This window comes from Tenrec ecaudatus, chromosome 14 (assembly GCF_050624435.1).
Source record: "Tenrec ecaudatus isolate mTenEca1 chromosome 14, mTenEca1.hap1, whole genome shotgun sequence".
Classification (NCBI taxonomy): domain Eukaryota; kingdom Metazoa; phylum Chordata; class Mammalia; order Afrosoricida; family Tenrecidae; genus Tenrec; species Tenrec ecaudatus.
Genome location: NC_134543.1, coordinates 74254501 through 74274022, shown reverse-complemented (window position 1 = coordinate 74274022; position 19522 = coordinate 74254501). Strand labels below are relative to the sequence as shown.

General features: G+C 40.9%; 1 protein-coding gene across 1 annotated transcript; it reads right to left on the bottom strand.

The window, feature by feature from the left end:
* Positions 1-1067: 1067 nt before the first annotated feature.
* Positions 1068-17063, bottom strand: DTD2 (D-aminoacyl-tRNA deacylase 2). Its single transcript, XM_075530730.1, has 3 exons — positions 16892-17063; positions 7454-7523; positions 1068-1869 (listed from the first exon to the last, which is right to left on the bottom strand). The coding sequence occupies exons 1-3, from the start codon at positions 17000-17002 to the stop codon at positions 1544-1546; spliced, it is 507 nt and encodes a 168-aa protein (XP_075386845.1). The 5' UTR covers positions 17003-17063; the 3' UTR covers positions 1068-1543.
* Between the last annotated feature and the right edge of the window lie 2459 nt (positions 17064-19522).

The following is a 19522-nucleotide window of genomic DNA, read 5'->3' as shown; positions in this document are numbered from 1 at the left end:
CTATAGAAATATAATATAGAAAACTACTGGGGAAAAAAGTGAGTCAAAGAAAAAAATCATATCATTGTGAAAGAGGGGGAGCGCAGAACGGGGTCCCAAAGCCCATCTGTAGGCAACTGGACATCCCGTTACAGAAGGGTTGCGTGAAGACAAGTCAGTCAAGGTGCAGTGTAGCAACGATGAGACATAAAACTTTCCTCTAGTTCATAAATGCTTCCTCCCCACCCACTATCATGATCCCAATTCTACCTTAAAATCTCGCTACACCAGAGGATGTACATAAAGGAACTGGAAACACAGGGAATCCAGGACGGATGATCCCTTCAGGATCAGTGTTGAGAGTGGTGATACTGGGAGGGTGGAGGGAAGGTGGGGTAGAAAGGGGGAACCGATTACAAGGATCTACATATAACCTCCTCCCTGGGGGACAGACAACAGAAAAGTGGGTGAAGGGAGATGTCGGACAGTGTAAGACATGACAAAATAATAATAATTTATAAATTATCAAGGGTTCAAGAGGGAGGGATGGGAAGGGAGGGGAAAAATGAAAAGCCAATACCAAGGGCTCATGTAGAAAGCAAATGTTTTGAGAATGATGACGGCAACAAATGTATAAATATGCTTGACACAAATGTTGTATGTGTGGATTGTGATAACAGTTGTACGAGCCCCCAATAAAATTTTTTTTTTTCCAAAAGAGAGAACTTGACCTTTGGTTACCATAGGCGAAGGAAGAAAAGATTTGGCTTGTGGGGCACTGAATTTATTTTAATGGTGGTGGTATAATGGTTGTATAACATGAGGAATATAATCGATGGCAATCATACATGTAGAAGTTGTTGATTTGGGGAATGTTTTGTTGTGTATATTTTATAACAATTAAATGTCTAAAATTGATTGTGGTAATGATTGTACAACTATTCTTGATGTGATTGAACTATTGAATTGTTTGATATATGAAGTGCCAATAAATCTATTAAAAACAAATATTATAATGATCAATATTTCTATAATTCAAAATATTAATGACATATTTCGTGACAAATATAGAAAACTAAAATACTGAAACAAAACTTACAAAGTTATGGTCAGTTTTTATTGGAGTTTATCTGATTTTAACATGCTACTTTTTTCACATGCTAATTAACTTTTAGGGTATAACAAATGATATTTTCTTGACTACACAAAGCTCTAAAAAATACTTCAAAAGTATGTCATTTTTCAAATGTAATTCCCAAAGAGCATATTCATAATGCCTATGGAATGAATAGGACATTTTCCTAAATTCTGAATGGAAGGAGAAAAGGATGAACGATCACTAAGGTTCACAGTTTGGGTGACCTAGCAAGCTCACCCAATTAGCAGATTGCAGTTATAGGTGAGACCCAAATGTTTTATGTAAAAATGCTGCAAAATTTAAAAAAATTTTTAAATGCTGCAAAATATAAAAAATTGCTGTGTTCAAGATAAAGGGAAGAATATCTGGTAACAGTGTAGACAATTATATTCCAGAAAACAGTTGCAAAAAACCAACTTCAATGGTTCAAAATTCAATGAGGTGTGTGTATGGTCCATCTGTATCCAGCTTCAACACCTGCTTGTTTCCGTAAGTGCCGTGTTCCACCACGACCCCAGCTTCTGCACACTTGCTGTTTGCAGCTAGCTCTTGTTCACACAGAGTCACAAACTGGGAATACAGTTCTAGCCCCTCTTCTTTTCCAGAGTTAGCGTGATACTGCATGTTTCTTCCTTTCACTTTCCCTCCCAGAGTGGCTTGAGGAACGATAAGAATGTTGCCAGGAAGATCCAAGATAGAGACACGCTTACCATTTTCTGTCTCACTTAATTTCACGTTTAGCAGTGTATTAACTGAGTGGGAAGAAAATAAAACAAGAGGAAGTGAAAACCAAGCATCAAGAAAATCATTCATCTTTTAGTTCAAAAATCTCATGTTTATATGTCTCTCTGTTCATGCTTCTTACCCAAAGTCTACACTGAGTTTTAAAAATCTTTTATGCCAACAAACGATCCTTGAACTAACTACAAAAAACCTATTATGCTTTAGCTGAAAGTTTACACGGCAAACTGCATCCCTCTTTAACAATTCACACACAAATGTTTCTGTGATGTAGTAGTTACAATCACTGCAATGTGTCAGCACTCCGTTTCCTCCCTCCCTCGCTCCATCCCGTGTCCCCGCCCTCCTGGCCTTCTTGCCTTTGATTTTGGGTAAACATTAATCATTTGGTCTCATATAGTTAATTGTTTAAAAAACATTTCTTGTAGGTATGTACTTATCGATTTTAAAAACTGTTCCACTAAGCCAAATGACCTAAGCAAAAGGTAACGCAAGTTTTGTCTAGAAAGTGGCAGGGTGCTTTTAATTGGACATGGCCGACCCTGATGGTGCTGTTCGGTATGTGCTGCCACATACCAGTGGTTATGTTGGAGACCCAGGAGGCTATTTGCGTCAGTAAAGTTCATAGCTTCAGAAACACTAGGTTGTTATGAGTCAGAATCAACCCGAGCAGTTGATTTGGTTTTGGGTAACAGCAAATTCACCCAGAATTTGTATACTGGGAAAGAATTATTTGTATACTGAGACCTCAAATTGTTGCGTCCCTGGAAGACATGAGAAGACTCACCCTTCTGGTTCCATTTTTATTTTTCATTAAGAATAGCCCACTTGAGAAGCCTATGAGAGATCTTCCTAATTACCAACTCAGCTTTGTAAGAAAGAACAGTAAATAAGATGTTTAATGTATTATTTTAAACTCAGTTGCCTGGTTACAGGTCAGATCCCAATATAAGCCAATTAACTTTGCAACCATAACCTCAAAGACACTTGTTAACATGGACTAATCATTTTACAAATATGACCTAAAAATCATCTAATAATAATATTTGTATGGTAAAGGGTAAAAGCGTAAGCAAGAATCATGATAAATTCATTGTTAGTACTGAAAAATTAAAACATAGCTAACAGCACTCTCTTCACCATTCATGAAAACAGTGATGATTATTTTTATAACATTTAATAAAATTATCCCTGGTGGCATAATAGTTTTGCACTGCGCTGCTATCTGCAAGGTGAGCAGTTTGAACCCACCAACCCACCTGTAGGAGAAAGAGACTGTCAACTCCCGTTAAAGTGTAGAGTTTTGGAAATTCAGAGGCAGTTTTTGTGGGTTGCTGTGATGCAGCATCAACTTCATGGAAGTCAGGTATTTTTTTTGGTTTAACCAATGAGAAGTCTCAAAATTTATCCACACATTTTGCATAAAAATGTATGTGTGGATAAACACTGAAAATATTTATTATCTCAACAATTACCATTTTTGAGAGAATATACAGAAGAGATATTGAATATAAATAGCCTTAGAATCTCCCTACTTTCTCTGGGGGTTCGGCCCCAATCCCAACTACTACAAGGACACCTGCCCCTTCCCGCAGAAGAATTTATTTCAGAGGACAGCACTGCATCTGCAGCTCTGGGAGAGGGACATATCTGATTGGAGCACAAGGGAGCAGATGAAGGGGGAAGAGGAGAGAATGGAGCACATCCTGGCCCACTAGGCCTTGAGGATGATGTTCCCAATTAGAGCAGCCAGTTCACAGAGAGGACCACATGGGCAGCCCCACTATGAGACGTGACGCCCTTCACTAACCCATGGACCTGTGGGGGACGGCACTGGAGATACAGTGTGGGAATTGCACCCGACCTGATCCTGCCACACCGAGGCAAAACACTAAGGGGGTGCAACAGAACAGCAAGAGAATGGAGTGGCGAGGTCCCCAGGAAATGCTGAAGGTGGACTTTCAGGCCAGGGCATGGTACCCCAACAGACTGGACTGGAAAAACATTCCTAATGGCCAACAAACAATCCTTGAACTAACTACAAGCTTTTCTTTCTTGCTGTGTTTTGTTTTTTTATCAGTGGTTTGTTGTTGTTGTTTTGCTGTATATTGTTGCCTGGTTTTGCTCTGTCTTGTTTGTGTGCATGTTATTATCTCTGTAGGTCTGTCTAAATAAGATAGGATGGATGAACAATCTGGAGGAGAAAACAACGGGACCGACAGTTCTGGGAGGACATGGGAGAAGGGGAGGTGGAGGGAAAGGTAAATGTGTTAACAAACGCAGGGACAAGGGAACAAGTGATCCAAATCGGTGGTAAGGAGGGTGTTGGGGGCTTGGTAGGGTGTGATCAAGGGTAATGTAACCAAGAGGAATTGCTGAAACCCTGGTGGGGACTGAGCATGATAATGGGACAGGAGGTAAGTCAAAGGAAATAGAGGAAAGAGCTGGGAGAGAAAGGGCATTTATAAAGGTTTAAATAAAAACATGTACATATGCAAATATATTTATATATGAGGATGGGGAAATAGGTCTATGTGCTTATATTCATTGGTTTAGTATTAAGGTAGCAGAAAGATATTGGGCCTCCACTCAAGTACTTCCTCAATGCAAGAATACTTTCTTCTATTAAATTGGCATTCTATAATGCTCACTTTCCCCACACAATCACTGAAGACAAAGCGGGTGAATAGGCAAATGTGATGAAGAAAGATGATGGTGCCTGGCTATCAAAAGAGATAGCATCTGGGGTCTTAAAGGCTTGAAGGTAAATAAGCAGCCATCTAGCACAGAAGCAACAAAGGCCACATGGAAGAAGCACACCAGCCTGTGAGACCATTAGGTGCCAAAGGGATCAGTTATCAGGCATCAAAGAACAAAAAATCATATCATTGTGTGCTTACCTCCCTGATACGATAGCGGAAGACAAATGGGGGCATAAGCAAAGGTGGCAAAGAAAGCTAATGGTGCCCGGCTATCAAAAGATATAGAGTCTGGGGTCGTAAAGGCTTGAAGGTAACAGGGATCAGGTATCATCAGAACAAAAAATTTTACCATAGTGAATGGGGGGGCGGGGAGTGTGGAGTGGAGACGCAAAGTCCATTTGTAGACCACTGGACATCCCCTGAGAGAAGGGTCTCGGGGAGGAGACGAGCCAGACAGGGTGCAATGTAGCAACGATGAAAAATACAACTTTCTTCTACCTCCTAAATTCCCCCCCTCCCCACTATCATGATCCCAATTCTACCTTGCAAGTATGGCTAGACCAGTGAATGTACACTGGTACAGATAGGAACTGGAAACACTAGAACAGGACCAGTGGTGTGAGTGGCGACACTGGGGGGGTAGGTTGGAAAGAGGAAACAGACTATAAGGATCTACATGTGACCTCCTCCATGGGGGACTGACAACAGAAAAGTGGGTAAAGAGAGATGTCAGACAGGGCAAGATATGACAAAATAACAATTTATAAATAATCAAGGGCTCATGAGGGAGGCGGGAGTGCGGAGGGAGGGAAAAAATGAGGAGCTGATGCCAGGGATTTAAGTGGAAAGCAAATGTTTTGAGAATGATGAGGGCAATGAATGTACAAATGTGCTTTACACAATTGATGTATGTCTGGATTGTGATAAGAGTTTTATGAGCCCCTAATAAAATGATTAAAAAAACAAATATAGTGATCAAAATAAAAAAGTTAACAAGAACATAAAAAAAGAAAAAAAAAGAATCTCCCTACTTCTATAAAACTTTAAATTACTTCTGCTTGTAAAGAATTGAGTAATTAAATAGACAAATGGTGAAACAGACTATACAACCTCACACTCCTGACTAAAATCAGGAGCCAGGCAATTGACCTGGTTAAAAAGCTTCGAAAGTGAGCAGTCAAGTGAATTTCTAACTTATGCATCAAACACTATCCAATTTTACTTTACTGTAATCTATTTTTAAACACCTCCAAATTTTCTCCATTACAACTAGGACATTACGATGTAACCAGCCCATTACTTCTAAGAAACTATACCATGGACTGCAAACACAATGAATATTCTCTCTTGGACAAAGTATAGCCCGAATACTCCTGAGATTAGAAAAAGGATAGGGAAGCTTTGACTCAAGTTCAAGGGCTTTGACATGCTATCAGGAGCGTTCCGTCTGGAGGGACATAATAGAGGGTCGTCACAAAGGAAGACCCGAAGCAAGATGGACGGCCACAGTGCCTGTCACTCGGCAACAATTGTACAGCGGGTGTCGGAGTGGGCAGCCTTTAGTTACATTGTGCACGGGGATGCTATGAGTCGGAACCAAGTGGATGGTGTTTAACAGCAACCAGGAACTAATGAGCTTGTTGAGCACCACATGGCGATACAAATCAAAACCGCAGGCAAGTAACAGACCAGAAGGGATCAGTGTAGAAAACTGCCGGAAGGTAAGGGAGACTTGTTAAACTTCCACATGCCTCCCTCTGCTGGTTATAATGGAAAATTCATTATCAGCATGCAGAATAAATACGCCATCAGTAAACAGAATTAAAATGAGACAATGAATTAAAGGCTTGTGGAATTAAAGGTATGAATTAAATGCATGGGAGGTTAAGCTTGGACGGATCCCTTGTGTTTCACTACTTGTAAGTAAATGTTTCCTTCAACTACCCATTTGTGTAATTTTTATTTTTTGCTAATTCAACTACAGATGCTGTCCTTTCCTAACAAAACATAATTTGTCGCCAGTCTTTGGAACAGTCCCATTATTTAGGGCCTTTTTTCTTTTCATATACCGTATATAATTGAGTATACCCAAATATCAGCTGGGGCACCTAATTTTACCACAAAAACTGTATATAAAAACAAGCTGTAAAACTCGGTTTATACACGAGTATGTACGGTAATTGCTATGCTCTGAGACAGCATGCCATTTGATGTGGTATTTCTGAAACTGTTTTGATTAGCACCAGGAATATGCACTGTCACAGGCTGTTCAGCGTATTGGAAGTTTACAGGCAGATACATCTTTTTTTCAGAGCAGCCTAACACTGGTGTCGCTTTTGGAAGTGTGCTCTTGATGATACGGATATTGCTTCAAGGACTAGACCGTTCTGTTTACACACGCTTCCTATCCAGGAGTGTCAAAAGAGTGTGAATTCTTTCACAGTAACGATGTCAGCCTGGGATGTCTGGATTTGATGGAACCACCCTTCCACCTTTGACAGAGTGTTGCTGGCAGTTTGTGGCCCAGCCAAGGACTCTGAGGAACAAAGAACACTAAAATAAGAAATATAGCATCTGTTTCTCCCTAGTGGCCACCCTGTATCCAGTAACTATATGTAACCTTGGCTGAGCCTCAAAGCGTACTGTGGGTGGGTGCCAATCTGTAAGCCATATGAAACACTGCAGGATGTTTTAAAAAAGAATTCCCCCATACTTGCTTACTTTTTATTTTGGATTAGGTAGGAAACTCAAGCTAAAACGAATCATAACAGACAGAGTTACATAATTATAACTTTGTATATGCCGGTAAAAGTTAAGATCATGCCTTTTGTTCCTCCGGTTCTCCTGTTAATAGCAGTTCATCCTTAGTCACAAAGGAACATCAAATACGTACCCATTTTGGGAAGAAGTTCTTTATCAGCTCCCTTGAAAAAGCACACGTAGACCACTAACCCCTTCTGAACCTATGAGAAATAACAACGGTGAACTCAGATTAAAAAGATACTTCTACTTGGAGATACTGAGTTGAATAAACATAATTTTACAAAAGTTGCAGGCATAGAGGTTAAACACACAGGGAGATCATTTTTACAACAGACTGATGTAATTAATGGGGGAAAAATACCTTTTTTTAGGTCCCAATCACCTGTTATTTCTTTCAAAAGTTAAGATTTAAATCTCGCCAAGGGAGAGAAGACCACAATCTATGTCTTAAATCGTCTTATTTATAGTCAAAACAAATCAGCCTTTTCCTTACAAGTAACATTTAGAAATAATTGGCTTGTTCTATATCAATTGAAATCACATTATACCAGATATGGCTGATGGATAAGCAGTAATGTGAATAATGTCTCCTGACATCATCATTGTTTATTCTCCTCTAATCCATTTACTCTGATATAATGACACTAAGGGCCTAATTCTATTTCAGTAAGCTTTAGGAAACTGTCCATTTTATTACAGTTGTCAATGCTTTAAATAAAGTGATTAAAAAAACCCCAACAAATGTACTGCCACTGAATTGATTTTGACTTGGACTCTGTAGGACAGGGTAGAACTTTCCCTTTGGGTTTCTGATACCCTTAGCACAGTGAGTTCGAACTGCTGACCTTGTAGTTAGCAGTTCAAGCATACCCCCTATACCATATAGCCCTTTGAACAACTGGGGCTTGAAAATTCCATTTATGATATAAAGTTCTATCACAAGGTTCTTTGGTTATGAGATAATGTGCCTATTAAGAAAGACTACTCTACTTACTCAGTACAATGCTCATAATTGTATGGAGGACACTTGATACATGATTTTTATTCTGGTCACATTTTTGATTATGCATATTAACCTTGTTGGTTTCAAGAACTATTATGAAGATTATATAAGCTACTATTTATAACATGCTTAAAAGAGTGCTTGGTACATAGTGTTTATTAAATGAGTATGTATAAATTTAAGGGCATAAGCATGGTTTATTTCACATTTTACCTCTCATGGCACTTGTCATACTGTTTCGTATATGAAAGGGGCTCAGTTTGTCTGTGGTGTGCATTAGCATTCAGCTGTATCGCCCAAGCTCTATGTTATACAAACGTTTTTATATGTATATGTAAATGCAGCTCTGCACTCACATAGGATTTACCTGGGAAAGAAGTAATTTCCAAAATGGATAATTGGGCTTCTGGGCCTGCAGGCAAGGGCTTCCTGTGGGCAGGAGGAATAACGAGAAGCTGAGTGATATGAATATTTTCACCACCGTCACAGGCCCTGTCACCGGCCAGGTTTCAGCAAGAGCCAAATTCTTAGTTTACTGATACGCGGGTGTTTACAATGTCAGGATTGAGAACCTAATTATTTGTAGAAATAGACACCCGCTCTTGTACTCACCCACACTATCTCCTGATTAAGGTATTTTCATCTAGCTTATCTCAATAATGGATCTTAAGTTAAGACCTACAGTTCCCTCTCTGCAAATAAAAATCACTTTCCTTGTAGCCTGTTGGATATATATATATATATATATGTTCTTTGATTTTTATCTTATTTATGCTTTTGCATCTAAAGTGCTTCTCTAGGTAGGGAACATAGAGATCGGCCATATTCTATTTTTTTATGCCCTCAATCTATTATGAAACTCATGGTCTTGACTGATACATTTAACTCACTACTCAGTGTGATTAGTGGTAAATATGAATGCGTTGCTGTCATTTTGTTATACTTTTAATAGTGTTAATTCATTCCTCTTAATTTTCTGTGAATTTTTTTTTTCCCTAATCACTTTCTTTTCTTTTTTTTTTTTTACATTTTATTAGGGGCTCATACAACTCTTATCACAATCCATACATATACATACATCAATTGTATAAAGCACATCTGTACATTCTTTGCCCTAATTATTTTCTTTTTTTAACAATTTATTGGGGCTCATACAATTCTTATCACAGTTCATACATATACATACATCAATTGTATAAAGCACATCTGTACAGTCTTTGCCCTAATCATTTTTTTCTCCTCTTTTCTTTTTTTACATTTTATTAGGGACTCATACAACTCTTATCACGATCCATACATATACATACATCAATTGTATAAAGCACATCCATACATTCCCTGCCCCAATCATTCTCAAAGCATTTGCTCTTCACTTAAGCCCCTTGCATCAGGTCCTCTTTTTTTTTTCCCCTCCCTCCCTTTTCCCCCCTCCCTCATGTTTCTGTGAATTTTTATATGGATTTTCATTTCTTATAAATTATTGCTGCTGTGCTTACTAAGTCTTTTTAAAATTTTCTTCATTTTGGTGAGTTTTTTATGAATTTTCTTTTTGGTTACCTGAAGTTTACTTTAGTCCTCTTAAATTTAAAATAGTCTGAAAAAATAAAATATAAAAGTCTGTTGTATACTGAAATCATCTTGACTTTCATCTCCATGTGAAAATTCTGTAACAGCACTGTGAACTCCCACTTTTTGTTCTAAAGCTGTCATGGCTTACAGCTTAACCTTCTGGTTCCCTGTAGTCAGTATTGTGACTTAATTTCACTTTTGCACAATTTTTATCTAGATATTGTTGGATGTCAAACCAAAAGATTCCTTATAATATTTTTTATAAGGTTGGTTTGGTTTTTACAAGTTCCCTTGATTTCTGCACATCTGGGAATGTCTTCATTTCACTCTTGTTTCTGAAGGACAATCCTGCTGAGTATGATTCTTGGTTGGCAATTCTTTTCTTTTTAGGATTTTATTTATGTCATCCCATTACCATCTCGTCTGCATGGCTTCAGACAATAAATAAGGACTTAGTCTTATTGGTATCCCTTTGAAAGTGAAATTTCAGTATTCATGATTTTTTGTTTTGTTTTCAGAATTCTTTAGTTTGGGAAAATTTGATTGAGATGACTTGCTGAGTTTCTTTTGGGGTCTATGCTGTATAGGGTTATTATTTTCTTGGATGGAAACCTTCTGGTCTTTCCTCTTCAAAATCTGTTCTGTTATTTTTTCATTTTCTTTTTCCTGAATTTTTATTAAAGGTGAATTATTCTTTGTGGTGGTCCTGCACATAAAATCTACTATCTTCAGTTATTTGTCATGCAGTACCAATGTAAGACAGAGTGGAACTGCCTCACAGGGTTTTCAAGCCTGTAAATCTTTATAGAAGCATCCTTCTCCTGTGGCGTGATTGATGGGCTCAAACTACTGATCTTCAAATTAGCAGTTGAGTGCTTTAACTGCTGCACTACCAGGACTCCTTACATAGCTCTTAGGTTTTCTTCATTCTTTTTCTGCTTCTCAAATTAGTAATAAGAGCTTTCCCCCTCTAGTTAACTGATTCTTTCTTCTATTGATTCAATTCTGCCTCTATGTATTATCACTGTTTTATGTATTTCTGATGTTTCTTTACTAATATTCTAAATCCTACTTCTTGTATGGTTTCTAATTACCTATTGGGCCTGTCATTTTGTTCCTGTTTTTCCAGATCTCACTGAGGATCCTAAATATAAATCCTTTGAGTCCCTTCTCAGGTAAATTGTATTATCACTGCTCCTCAGAAAAGTTCTTGATTTTTCCTTTTGGTCAGTGTGCTTGAGCTGCCTTATCCTTTGTTGCTGCTATTTCATGGGATTTGTTATGTATTTTGTCTTCAAAGCATTAAAGTGTGATTTTATTTATTTATTTATTAATTGTATGTTTGTTTAGAGAGCCCTGATAGAGTAGTGGGTTACTTGTTGGGCTGCTATCCACAAAGTCAGCAGTTCGAGACTCCAGGAGTACAGACTACAGTTCGATGCTCTACAGGAGAAGGACGAGGCTTTCTCATCATGTAAAGTTACAGTCTGGGAATCACAGGGGTAGTATAGTACTATTCTGTCCTGTGGAGTTGTCATGAGTCTAAATTGGCTCAATCCAGTGATGTTTGCTTTGTCCTGATTTTGTTGTTTTACCTGGGAGGATGGAACAGGCATGGTCTACTGATAACTGGTCTGGCAGCATGGGAACATTTATCACTATTAAGAGGGTGAGGGCTATATTAGAGCTTAATTTCTGAACTTCTGGTTTGCAAAAGGCTATGAATGGAGGCTTATGGACAACTTTCAATATGCAGATGGCACAACCTTGCTTGCTGAAAGTGAGGAGGACTCGAAGCATGTACTAATGAAGATCAAGGATTTCAGCCTTCAGTATAGATTACAACTCAGTGTAACGATGACCAAAATTCTAACAGCTGGAGTAATAGGTAACACAATTTATCATTGTGTTTATCTCCATTTTTATGGAGAAATGTCTTGATAGGACTGAATTATTGAATCATATGATACATGTGGATTATGTGCCAATAAAACTGTAAATAAAAAAAGAAAAAAATGGAGAAAAGTTTGAAGTTTTTAAGGGTTTTGTCTCACAAGGAGCCACAATCAATGTTCATGTAAACAGTAGTCAAGATCAACTGACACACAGACTTTAGAAAATCTGCAGCACCAGACCTCTTTAAAGGGCTGACAAGCAGAGGCTGCTCTGAGGACTAACGTGCATCCAGCCCAAGCCAGGGTATTTTCAATAGCGTCATATGCATGTGAAAGTTGGACACTGAATAAGGAAAACTGAAGAAGAATCAATGCATTTGAATTGTGGTGCAGGCAAAGAATGCCCAAAGTACTATGGACTGCCAAAAGAACCAACAAATCTGTCGTGAATAATAAGTATAGCCAGATGCTCCTGAGAGACAAGAAGGGTGAGACTTCATCTCACATGCTTTGGACATATTGTCAGGAGAGACCAGTCCCTAGAGGACATCATGCTTGATAAAGTAGAGAGGCAGTGAGAAAGAGGAAGGCCCTCGGCAAGATGGACTGACACAGTGGCTGCCAACAACGGGCTCAAATATAAGAACAATTGTGAAGATGGCACAGGTTTGGGCAGTGTTTCATTCTGTTGTGCACTGAGTTGCTAAGGACTCAATGGCACCTAACAACAACTAACAACATGGGTGACAGTGAAAGCCCCAAATCTCTTTATAGAACCCCCTTGGGATTAAGCCTCCACTGAATTCCTGTTGCATGTCTTGCCCTCAAGGCAGAGTGCAATGGAAAGTGGATGATGCTTATGCCTCTCCAGCGAGCCCGAGAAGGGGCAGTCTCCCTTAGGGGCTTGACTGGGTGTGTCCTTAAAGGAAACCACCCAACTGGAGGTCACATAGTCATGAGTCATGCATGCCCTGACTGCCTTGGTCACAAGGTTCTGGACCCATGCTGTAAATTCTTTTAACAGAATGTATGTGTTCCAATTATAATCCCAATGGCCACTTCTGTAGTCCCACCTTTAACTGTGATGTATTGATCTGCCACCAATTGTAGATTTATGAGTTTCCTTTTTGTTCCATGCCTTATGTAAGTGGCTGTGTGACTGTAAATCCTGGAACATCATTATGATCCCCTGCTACTGAACTCCCTCATCCAGATGATGCACCTTTGTCTTTGTAAGACTTACTGTTCTCCTTCTACTTGAGATTTGGGAACTCTTTTGCACCCTAAAACAGTGTATACTGATTACTGGGCAGGCAAGGTGGTGGTGCGGCTTGTGCTGCAGTTTGTCTGTTGGTGCAGGAGAATGGTGCTGCTTGCTATGTGGGCAGCACAGTGGGGCGGAGGTACAAGGAGAGTGCACACTACCACCGGTTGTCTTGCTGGTGTCTTGGGAGTGCATACCGGCGCTTGCTGGGTGGGCAAGGTGACACGTGGTGCAGGAGCATACACTACCACTTGTTGAGTGGGTAGAGTGGCAGGTGGGGTGGATACACATTGTTGGTAGTGAGCTGGGCTGTGGGGGAGGAGTGTGTTCCTCTGATCACTGGCCATGGGTGACAGGTCTTGCTCCATAGGCTGCAGTCCAAAGAGGAGGGATGCCCAAAGTCTGGTTTTCTGGGGGAGCAGGGGGGGTGCTTCTTGCTGACACTGGATTTACTAGGCCATGTATGCCAACCATGCTAATGGCCAGGGCTGCTGCTGGTAAGTGGCCCGGTCTCTGGTTCTTGGCTCCCTCCCTGCTTGGGGGTCACCAGGATCCCTGGAACTCTTGCATGTCTTAACTGTAGTTAATGCCCAGTAGGAGACAAAGAAGCTGTGTAGACAGCCCTGAAGTCAAGCTGGTGAGCAGGACATGAACCAGATATATCTGGGCATTCTGCAAAGTTGCCTTCCTGTGGTCCTCCTCTGGGGGCCACTGCTCACTTTGTCTCACGATGGCCACAACATGTCAGGCCAGCAGGCAGGATTCCTTTGATCCATAACTCTTCTTATTTATGGTTTTTGTTTAGTTTATCTTCTAATCAGCATTGTATCTAATTTTCTGTCCTTCCTTTTGATGCTGGGGTTCCAGGATTGTCACTTGTACCTGTGTCACTTGTTTTCTCAGGTCTTTGCTGTTAGGGGACAGAATGGTGTGTCTAAGCTGCCATCTTAGGTTGACTTTCTGTAGCTTCCTTTGGCATAAACGTTATACAATGAAACACTTCTGGTACATAGGAAAGTACAAGTAAAGTTCACGGCAACTTTGTTTACTTCCCAAAAAGAAAATCACTAGTTAGTGACAACAAACATCTACATGAATGAAACTCAGAACTTTCAAATTAAAAACAAATTCATACCTTTCAAATTAAAAACAAACAAACAAAAAACCTTTCAAATCCTTGAACAATTAAAATGTTTAAAAACAAACCCCCTTTTTTTTAACAGATTAGGAAAGAGGATGCTTGAGAAACTGAAAGAATTTACACCTTTTCATTATCTAATTACTTGTCAGCTCTTTAACTTAGACATATGTGTGGGAGCAGGAGGGAATTACTTTAAAAATAGCTTTAAGTTTATAAACACCAACTGATGGTTTAGAAGGTTGGTATCAAGTATCTGTGACTTTGTGTAAGGAGATGTGGCATGAACAACAGAGCAGCAGCATAGGGATCTAAATGACTTCTCGGTTGGGGTTGTTAAAGGAGTCATGGTGGTACAGTGGGTGAAGTGTTGGGGCTGCCTACCACAAGGTCTGCGGTTCCAACCACTTGCCACCATGAATGAAAGATAAGGCTGTCGCTACTATAAATATTTACATTCAGAAACCCTATGGAGCAGCTCTGGTCTATCTTATAGGGTCAACTCTGAGTATAAATCAACTCAACAGCAAGGGTTTTGTGATTGTTAGCTGTTGCCTACTTGGCCCCACACTTATGAAGACATTATGCACAAGACTGGACCATTTTTTCCCCCACTGGCGACATGATAGTTGGTGGGGGAGGGCGGGGGTAAGCATTAAAGAACTAGAGGAATGTTGTATGTTTTGTCAGTGCTATAGTATACCTGGGCTGGCTTGTCCCTTCCATGTGACCCTTCTGTGAGGGGATGTCCAATTGTCCTCAGATGGACTTTGATTCTCTTTTCTTTTTGTTTGCATTCATATGATTGCTTATTTTGGGTCTCCTGATGCCTGATACCTGATCCTGGCAACACTCAAGATCACACAGGATGGTGTGCTTCTTCCATGTGGGCTTTGTTGCTTCCTATCTAGATGGCCACTTATTTAACTTCACGCTTGTAAGGCCCCAAATGCTATATCTTTTAATAGCGGGGTACCATCAGCTTTCTTCACATTTGCTGATGCACTCATTTTGTCTTCAGTGATCATGTCAGGAAGGGGATCACAGAGTGCCAGGTTATTAGAACAAAGTGTTCTTGCATTGGAGGAGTATTTGAGTAGAGGCCCAATGTCTATCTGCTCCCTTAATACTTAACATATAAATACATGTACATAGATCTATGTCCGCATCATAACACATATTTACATATGTACATGCCTGTATTTATACCTCTATAAATGTCCTTTGCCTCCTAGTTCTTTCCTCTATTTCCTTTCTTCTTGTTCCACTATCATGTTTGGCCTTCATTTGGCTTTCAGTAATTTCTCTAGGCTATACTGCACTTGATCAAACCCCACCAGGCATCCTACGCCCTCCTCATCACTGATTTTTGATCACTTGTACCCTGGTAAGACTGGACCATTGTAATCCACAGGCTGTTCCCTTCCCCCCCCCCCCCCCCCGCCTCTGGCTGTTTTTCACAAGATTGCCAGGCCTTTCTTCCTATTGTCTTAGTCTAAAAGCTCTGCTAAAACTTGTTCTTTATCATAGTAACATGCAAGCCTCCACAGTGGTAGCTGCACTTGCTTAAGGTGCACTGGCAGAGAAATGAACCCAGTGAGGCCACTCTAAAAATGAACAATTCTTTAGAAAGGAAAGCAAATATGAGGGGCCTTTAAAAGTTAACGGAAAAATGAAAAGACAATGAAATTGTCACATGAACTTCTTGAAACCCACTTAGAGCTGGAAAATAAGGATTTCAAAATATGGAAATCAGGACTACAGAAAAGTGGGGTGGGATGAGAAATAAATTTTTGAAAAAGAGGGGGAGAGATACAGAAATGTTGTATGCTTACAGTCAGCAGAGGGTAGCAGACTGACTTAGAACTGAACACCGTGCCCGGGACTGTGTCATGAGCTGTTACAGCTGTGTTAAAATCCAGCAGATGACTGACATTCTCCGACAGTAAAGTTTCTGAGTCCCTCCAGAGGTCTCTAATTATGAGCCAATTTTTCTCTTTCTCTAAAATAAGTCAAGGGCAAGTAAGAAACATTAAATTTCCTTCTGCATGGGCTGGGGACGGAGGCAAGTGTGCAAGCAGAAGGAAACCATACAGGTGAAAACGCTGAAAGTTCTTGGGAGAAAATGTGTTTGATAACAATGCAACATTATTGTAAAAAGAAAGGTGTCTGCTTTGATGGAAATCAGTCAAATTTTGAAAAGGTCTCTTGAAAACGAAAACTTTCTTGCGAAAGCTCAAGAGTATGTTGATTTCGTTGCCTGCCGGGAAGTAGAGCCTTGGAAGATAAATCTTTTGATTTACACTAAGCACGTCTAAACACCAGTAAATTTCAGCTTGTAAGCTCGACTCAGATCTGCAGGGGCCACGAGGAGTCTCAACAACGAGAGGGGCGATAAGGCTTTGGCTTATTTGAAGCATGAGATCTGGCTGAGACAGTTAAGCTTACAATGCACTAAATCAAAGGTAAAAGGTGCGCGCAGGTTAGGGTCCAGGTGCGCCTCCGCAGCGGGGAGGGGCACACTGCCAGTTCAGGGAAGCAAGTGCTGGCAAAGGTGGCGCAGGACGCAGAGACGAGGGCAGCGCCATGAGGACGAGGGGCGCGGGGACACAGCACGTGGGGAAGGGACGCTTGGGGAGGGGGTCGAGTCACCGAGAAAAGGTGGCAGAACCGCTCTCACGGCGCCAGAGCCACGTTACCTCCACCCACTGGGCCGCGGCGTCGCCCTCCGCGGGGCGGACTTGCAGCTGGGCGCGCAGGCACTGCTGCAGCAGCGCCCGAGCTTGCAGGCTCCGGCCGCTCCCAGCCATGGCTCGAACCTCCGCACCGCGACGAGCTCGGCCCGAGCGCCACGCAGGGAGACCGGGCGGGGCGGGGCCAACGGGATCTTCCGGGGCTCCGCCTCCCAGCGGGGCGGGGCCCGCTGCCCGCTCTTGGGTGTCCCGGATGTCCTGATCTGAGAAGCGCGAGGTCTTCTGAAGGTCTTCTCGCTCAGTGCCGGTGAGTCGGTGCCGGCGCTTAGCGACCCTCGGAAAGACGGAACTGCGCTGGTGTGCTGCCCAGACCACGCCCAGGCGGCCGCATCCTCCGGTAGAGCGGCCTGGTGGCTTCCAAGTGCCCCGCCCCACCCCCAGCTCCCCTTCACACGCCTCCCTTTGTAAGGTGCTCCAGGTATACTTTTTAAACACGTGAAAAGACTCACCGAATCTCTTTCCTACCTTGTGAGAAACACTTTTCAATTCAGAAGTCTCAGGTTTCCAGGTGTTGAAATTTTAGAACTCTGCTTGATTTAGCGTCGTATACCCACTTTGTAGGTAGACGAATAGAAGCAGAAAGTTGAATCAGTAAGCAAGCAGCGATGGAACCAAAAGCTATCAGTCTTCCAAAAATATCCTGACCCCCAATCCATAAAACCTCACTACCTCTATTACGAATGCGATAAATCATTCTGGCTCCTCGCTGTGGATTGGTATGCTATGTAAGTACACATTTGGGGACCAATGGTTTTACAAAATTTCCTCACCCCAAAATATTTAATAAAATACACGCCTATTTCATTTAAAAATAGTAAAAATAATTAAAAACTAAGTGACATATAACATTAAATTCAGTGATACATTTTCTGTAAGTATATATTCCAATTAACAAAAAGGTCTTCATTTTCTTTGCCACATAATGTATTCCCTAAATATGCGTCAGATTAGCATTTATTTTTCCATGGGCCTGAAGGGTTTAGACAAGGAATAATAATGCTCCCCTGATTGCATTACCCAGACCGTTTATATGGACTCAGTTGGCATAATATGCCTATTCATTTGGGTCTACTATTTTAGAAGATGAGATCACTGACAATTTTTTAACACACAAAGCAGTGTGCCGGAAAAAACAACAACAATCCATGCTAGATCCACCATCATTTCTACTCCAAACGGAAACTGGCTGTTTTGCTGCTTATCTTGCAAGCTGCCACATACTTTTGCTAGAAGCAGAAAGCAAAATCTCACATTATCTCTGATTGCTGCATTGCTGGTATTTGTCTGCAAAGCACAGCTAAACTGCATCACTTAAAAGTCCGCATCTCTGTGTCATTATAACTATAGGGTCTTTTTTCCCTCTCACCCACAGAGGCACATTTTAAAGGACTGACAGGGACTTTTGATGTGAAGGCCAGAGTGAGGGGGCTTTAGTGGTCCCTTGTGATGTGGGTGCGGGAGAGAGGGAAATCTACTGGAAACAGAGTATGTGGTTTCCCAATATTTTGCCACAGAGAAGGAAGGAACCCTTGCTGTGAATAGATGAGGTCTGGTTGATAATGATTATTTGTTCAAAAATCTCCAATTACTTTAAACCTTACTCCTGGTGGAGGATCTCTTGGACAAGCTCTAAGTAAATTGTGGCACACTTTCTACCTGCAGAGGGCACAACAGAGTAGGCATCAAGAATAGAAAGCATTTTATTATATATTTTTTAACAACGCTCCATCTAATTCTAGAAAGAATTTAAGAAGGTGGGACATACACACAATGCAATAGGAACATATGGGTGAAAATAAAGCCTTGGTGTCTAGAAAATTGAGTTCAGTCAGTATGAGGAGTGGGAGGACAGGGAATTCCCACTCAATCCTTAGGTTGAGGCGGTGGTTCTTGACTGGAGTGCTCAGATGACACAGTGTGCATCAAAGCTTTGACAGATGTTTAGCTTAACTTTTGTTGTAAAACAGTTATGCCCACCATGTTGCAGTAAAGCAGACTGTATAAATTGCTTTGAGTTAGCAGTCAAAGCCAAAAATATCCCATGAAAATGGCCCCAGAGAAAAACAACAAGAGCTTTGCCTTGGAGTAGAAATTTTCTTAAGATTTTGTTCTATAATAAATCTCTTACATGGGAGTATGTTAACTAATGGAAGTACGCTGGCAGAGCAGCTGTTTTAAGGAAAGTGGGGTCAAATCTAGCCCTCACTTCAAAGTTCAGTAATTTTTCCATGAGTGCTTAGGAGCCCTAGTGGCCCATTGGTTAAGTTCTTTGATTTTAGCTGAGAAGCCATCGGTTTGTATCCATTAGCTACCCTATGGGAGAAAGATGTGATAGTTTCCTTCCCTAAAGATTGATAGCTTGGAGACCCCGTGGGGCTGTTCAACTCTGCCTTACAGGGTCACTCTGGGCAGACTTGACTTAGTGGCAATGGCTGAGTTGTCTCAGATGAGGAAGATGATCAGGTTCTGAGAAACTGGTTCACTCATTAAAGTGTACCTGATGTTGGGCAGAACCACAATACTAATGTACTCAGTTATAATAAGAAATATTTCTGTGTCACGAGGTGGCTAAACTAC

What these genes read in the sequence shown, in the direction of transcription:
- DTD2 (XM_075530730.1), bottom strand. Translation starts at nt 17,002, where the DNA reads ATGGCTGGGAGCGGCCGGAGCCTGCAAGCTCGGGCGCTGCTGCAGCAG. An exon ending in CCGCGGCCCAGTGGGTGGAG is followed by an intron (nt 7,524 to 16,891) that starts GTAACGTGGCTC and finishes TATTTCTCATAG; the next exon opens with GTTCAGAAGGGGTTAGTGGT. An exon ending in AGAACTTCTTCCCAAAATGG is followed by an intron (nt 1,870 to 7,453) that starts GTACGTATTTGA and finishes CTTCCCACTCAG; the next exon opens with TTAATACACTGCTAAACGTG.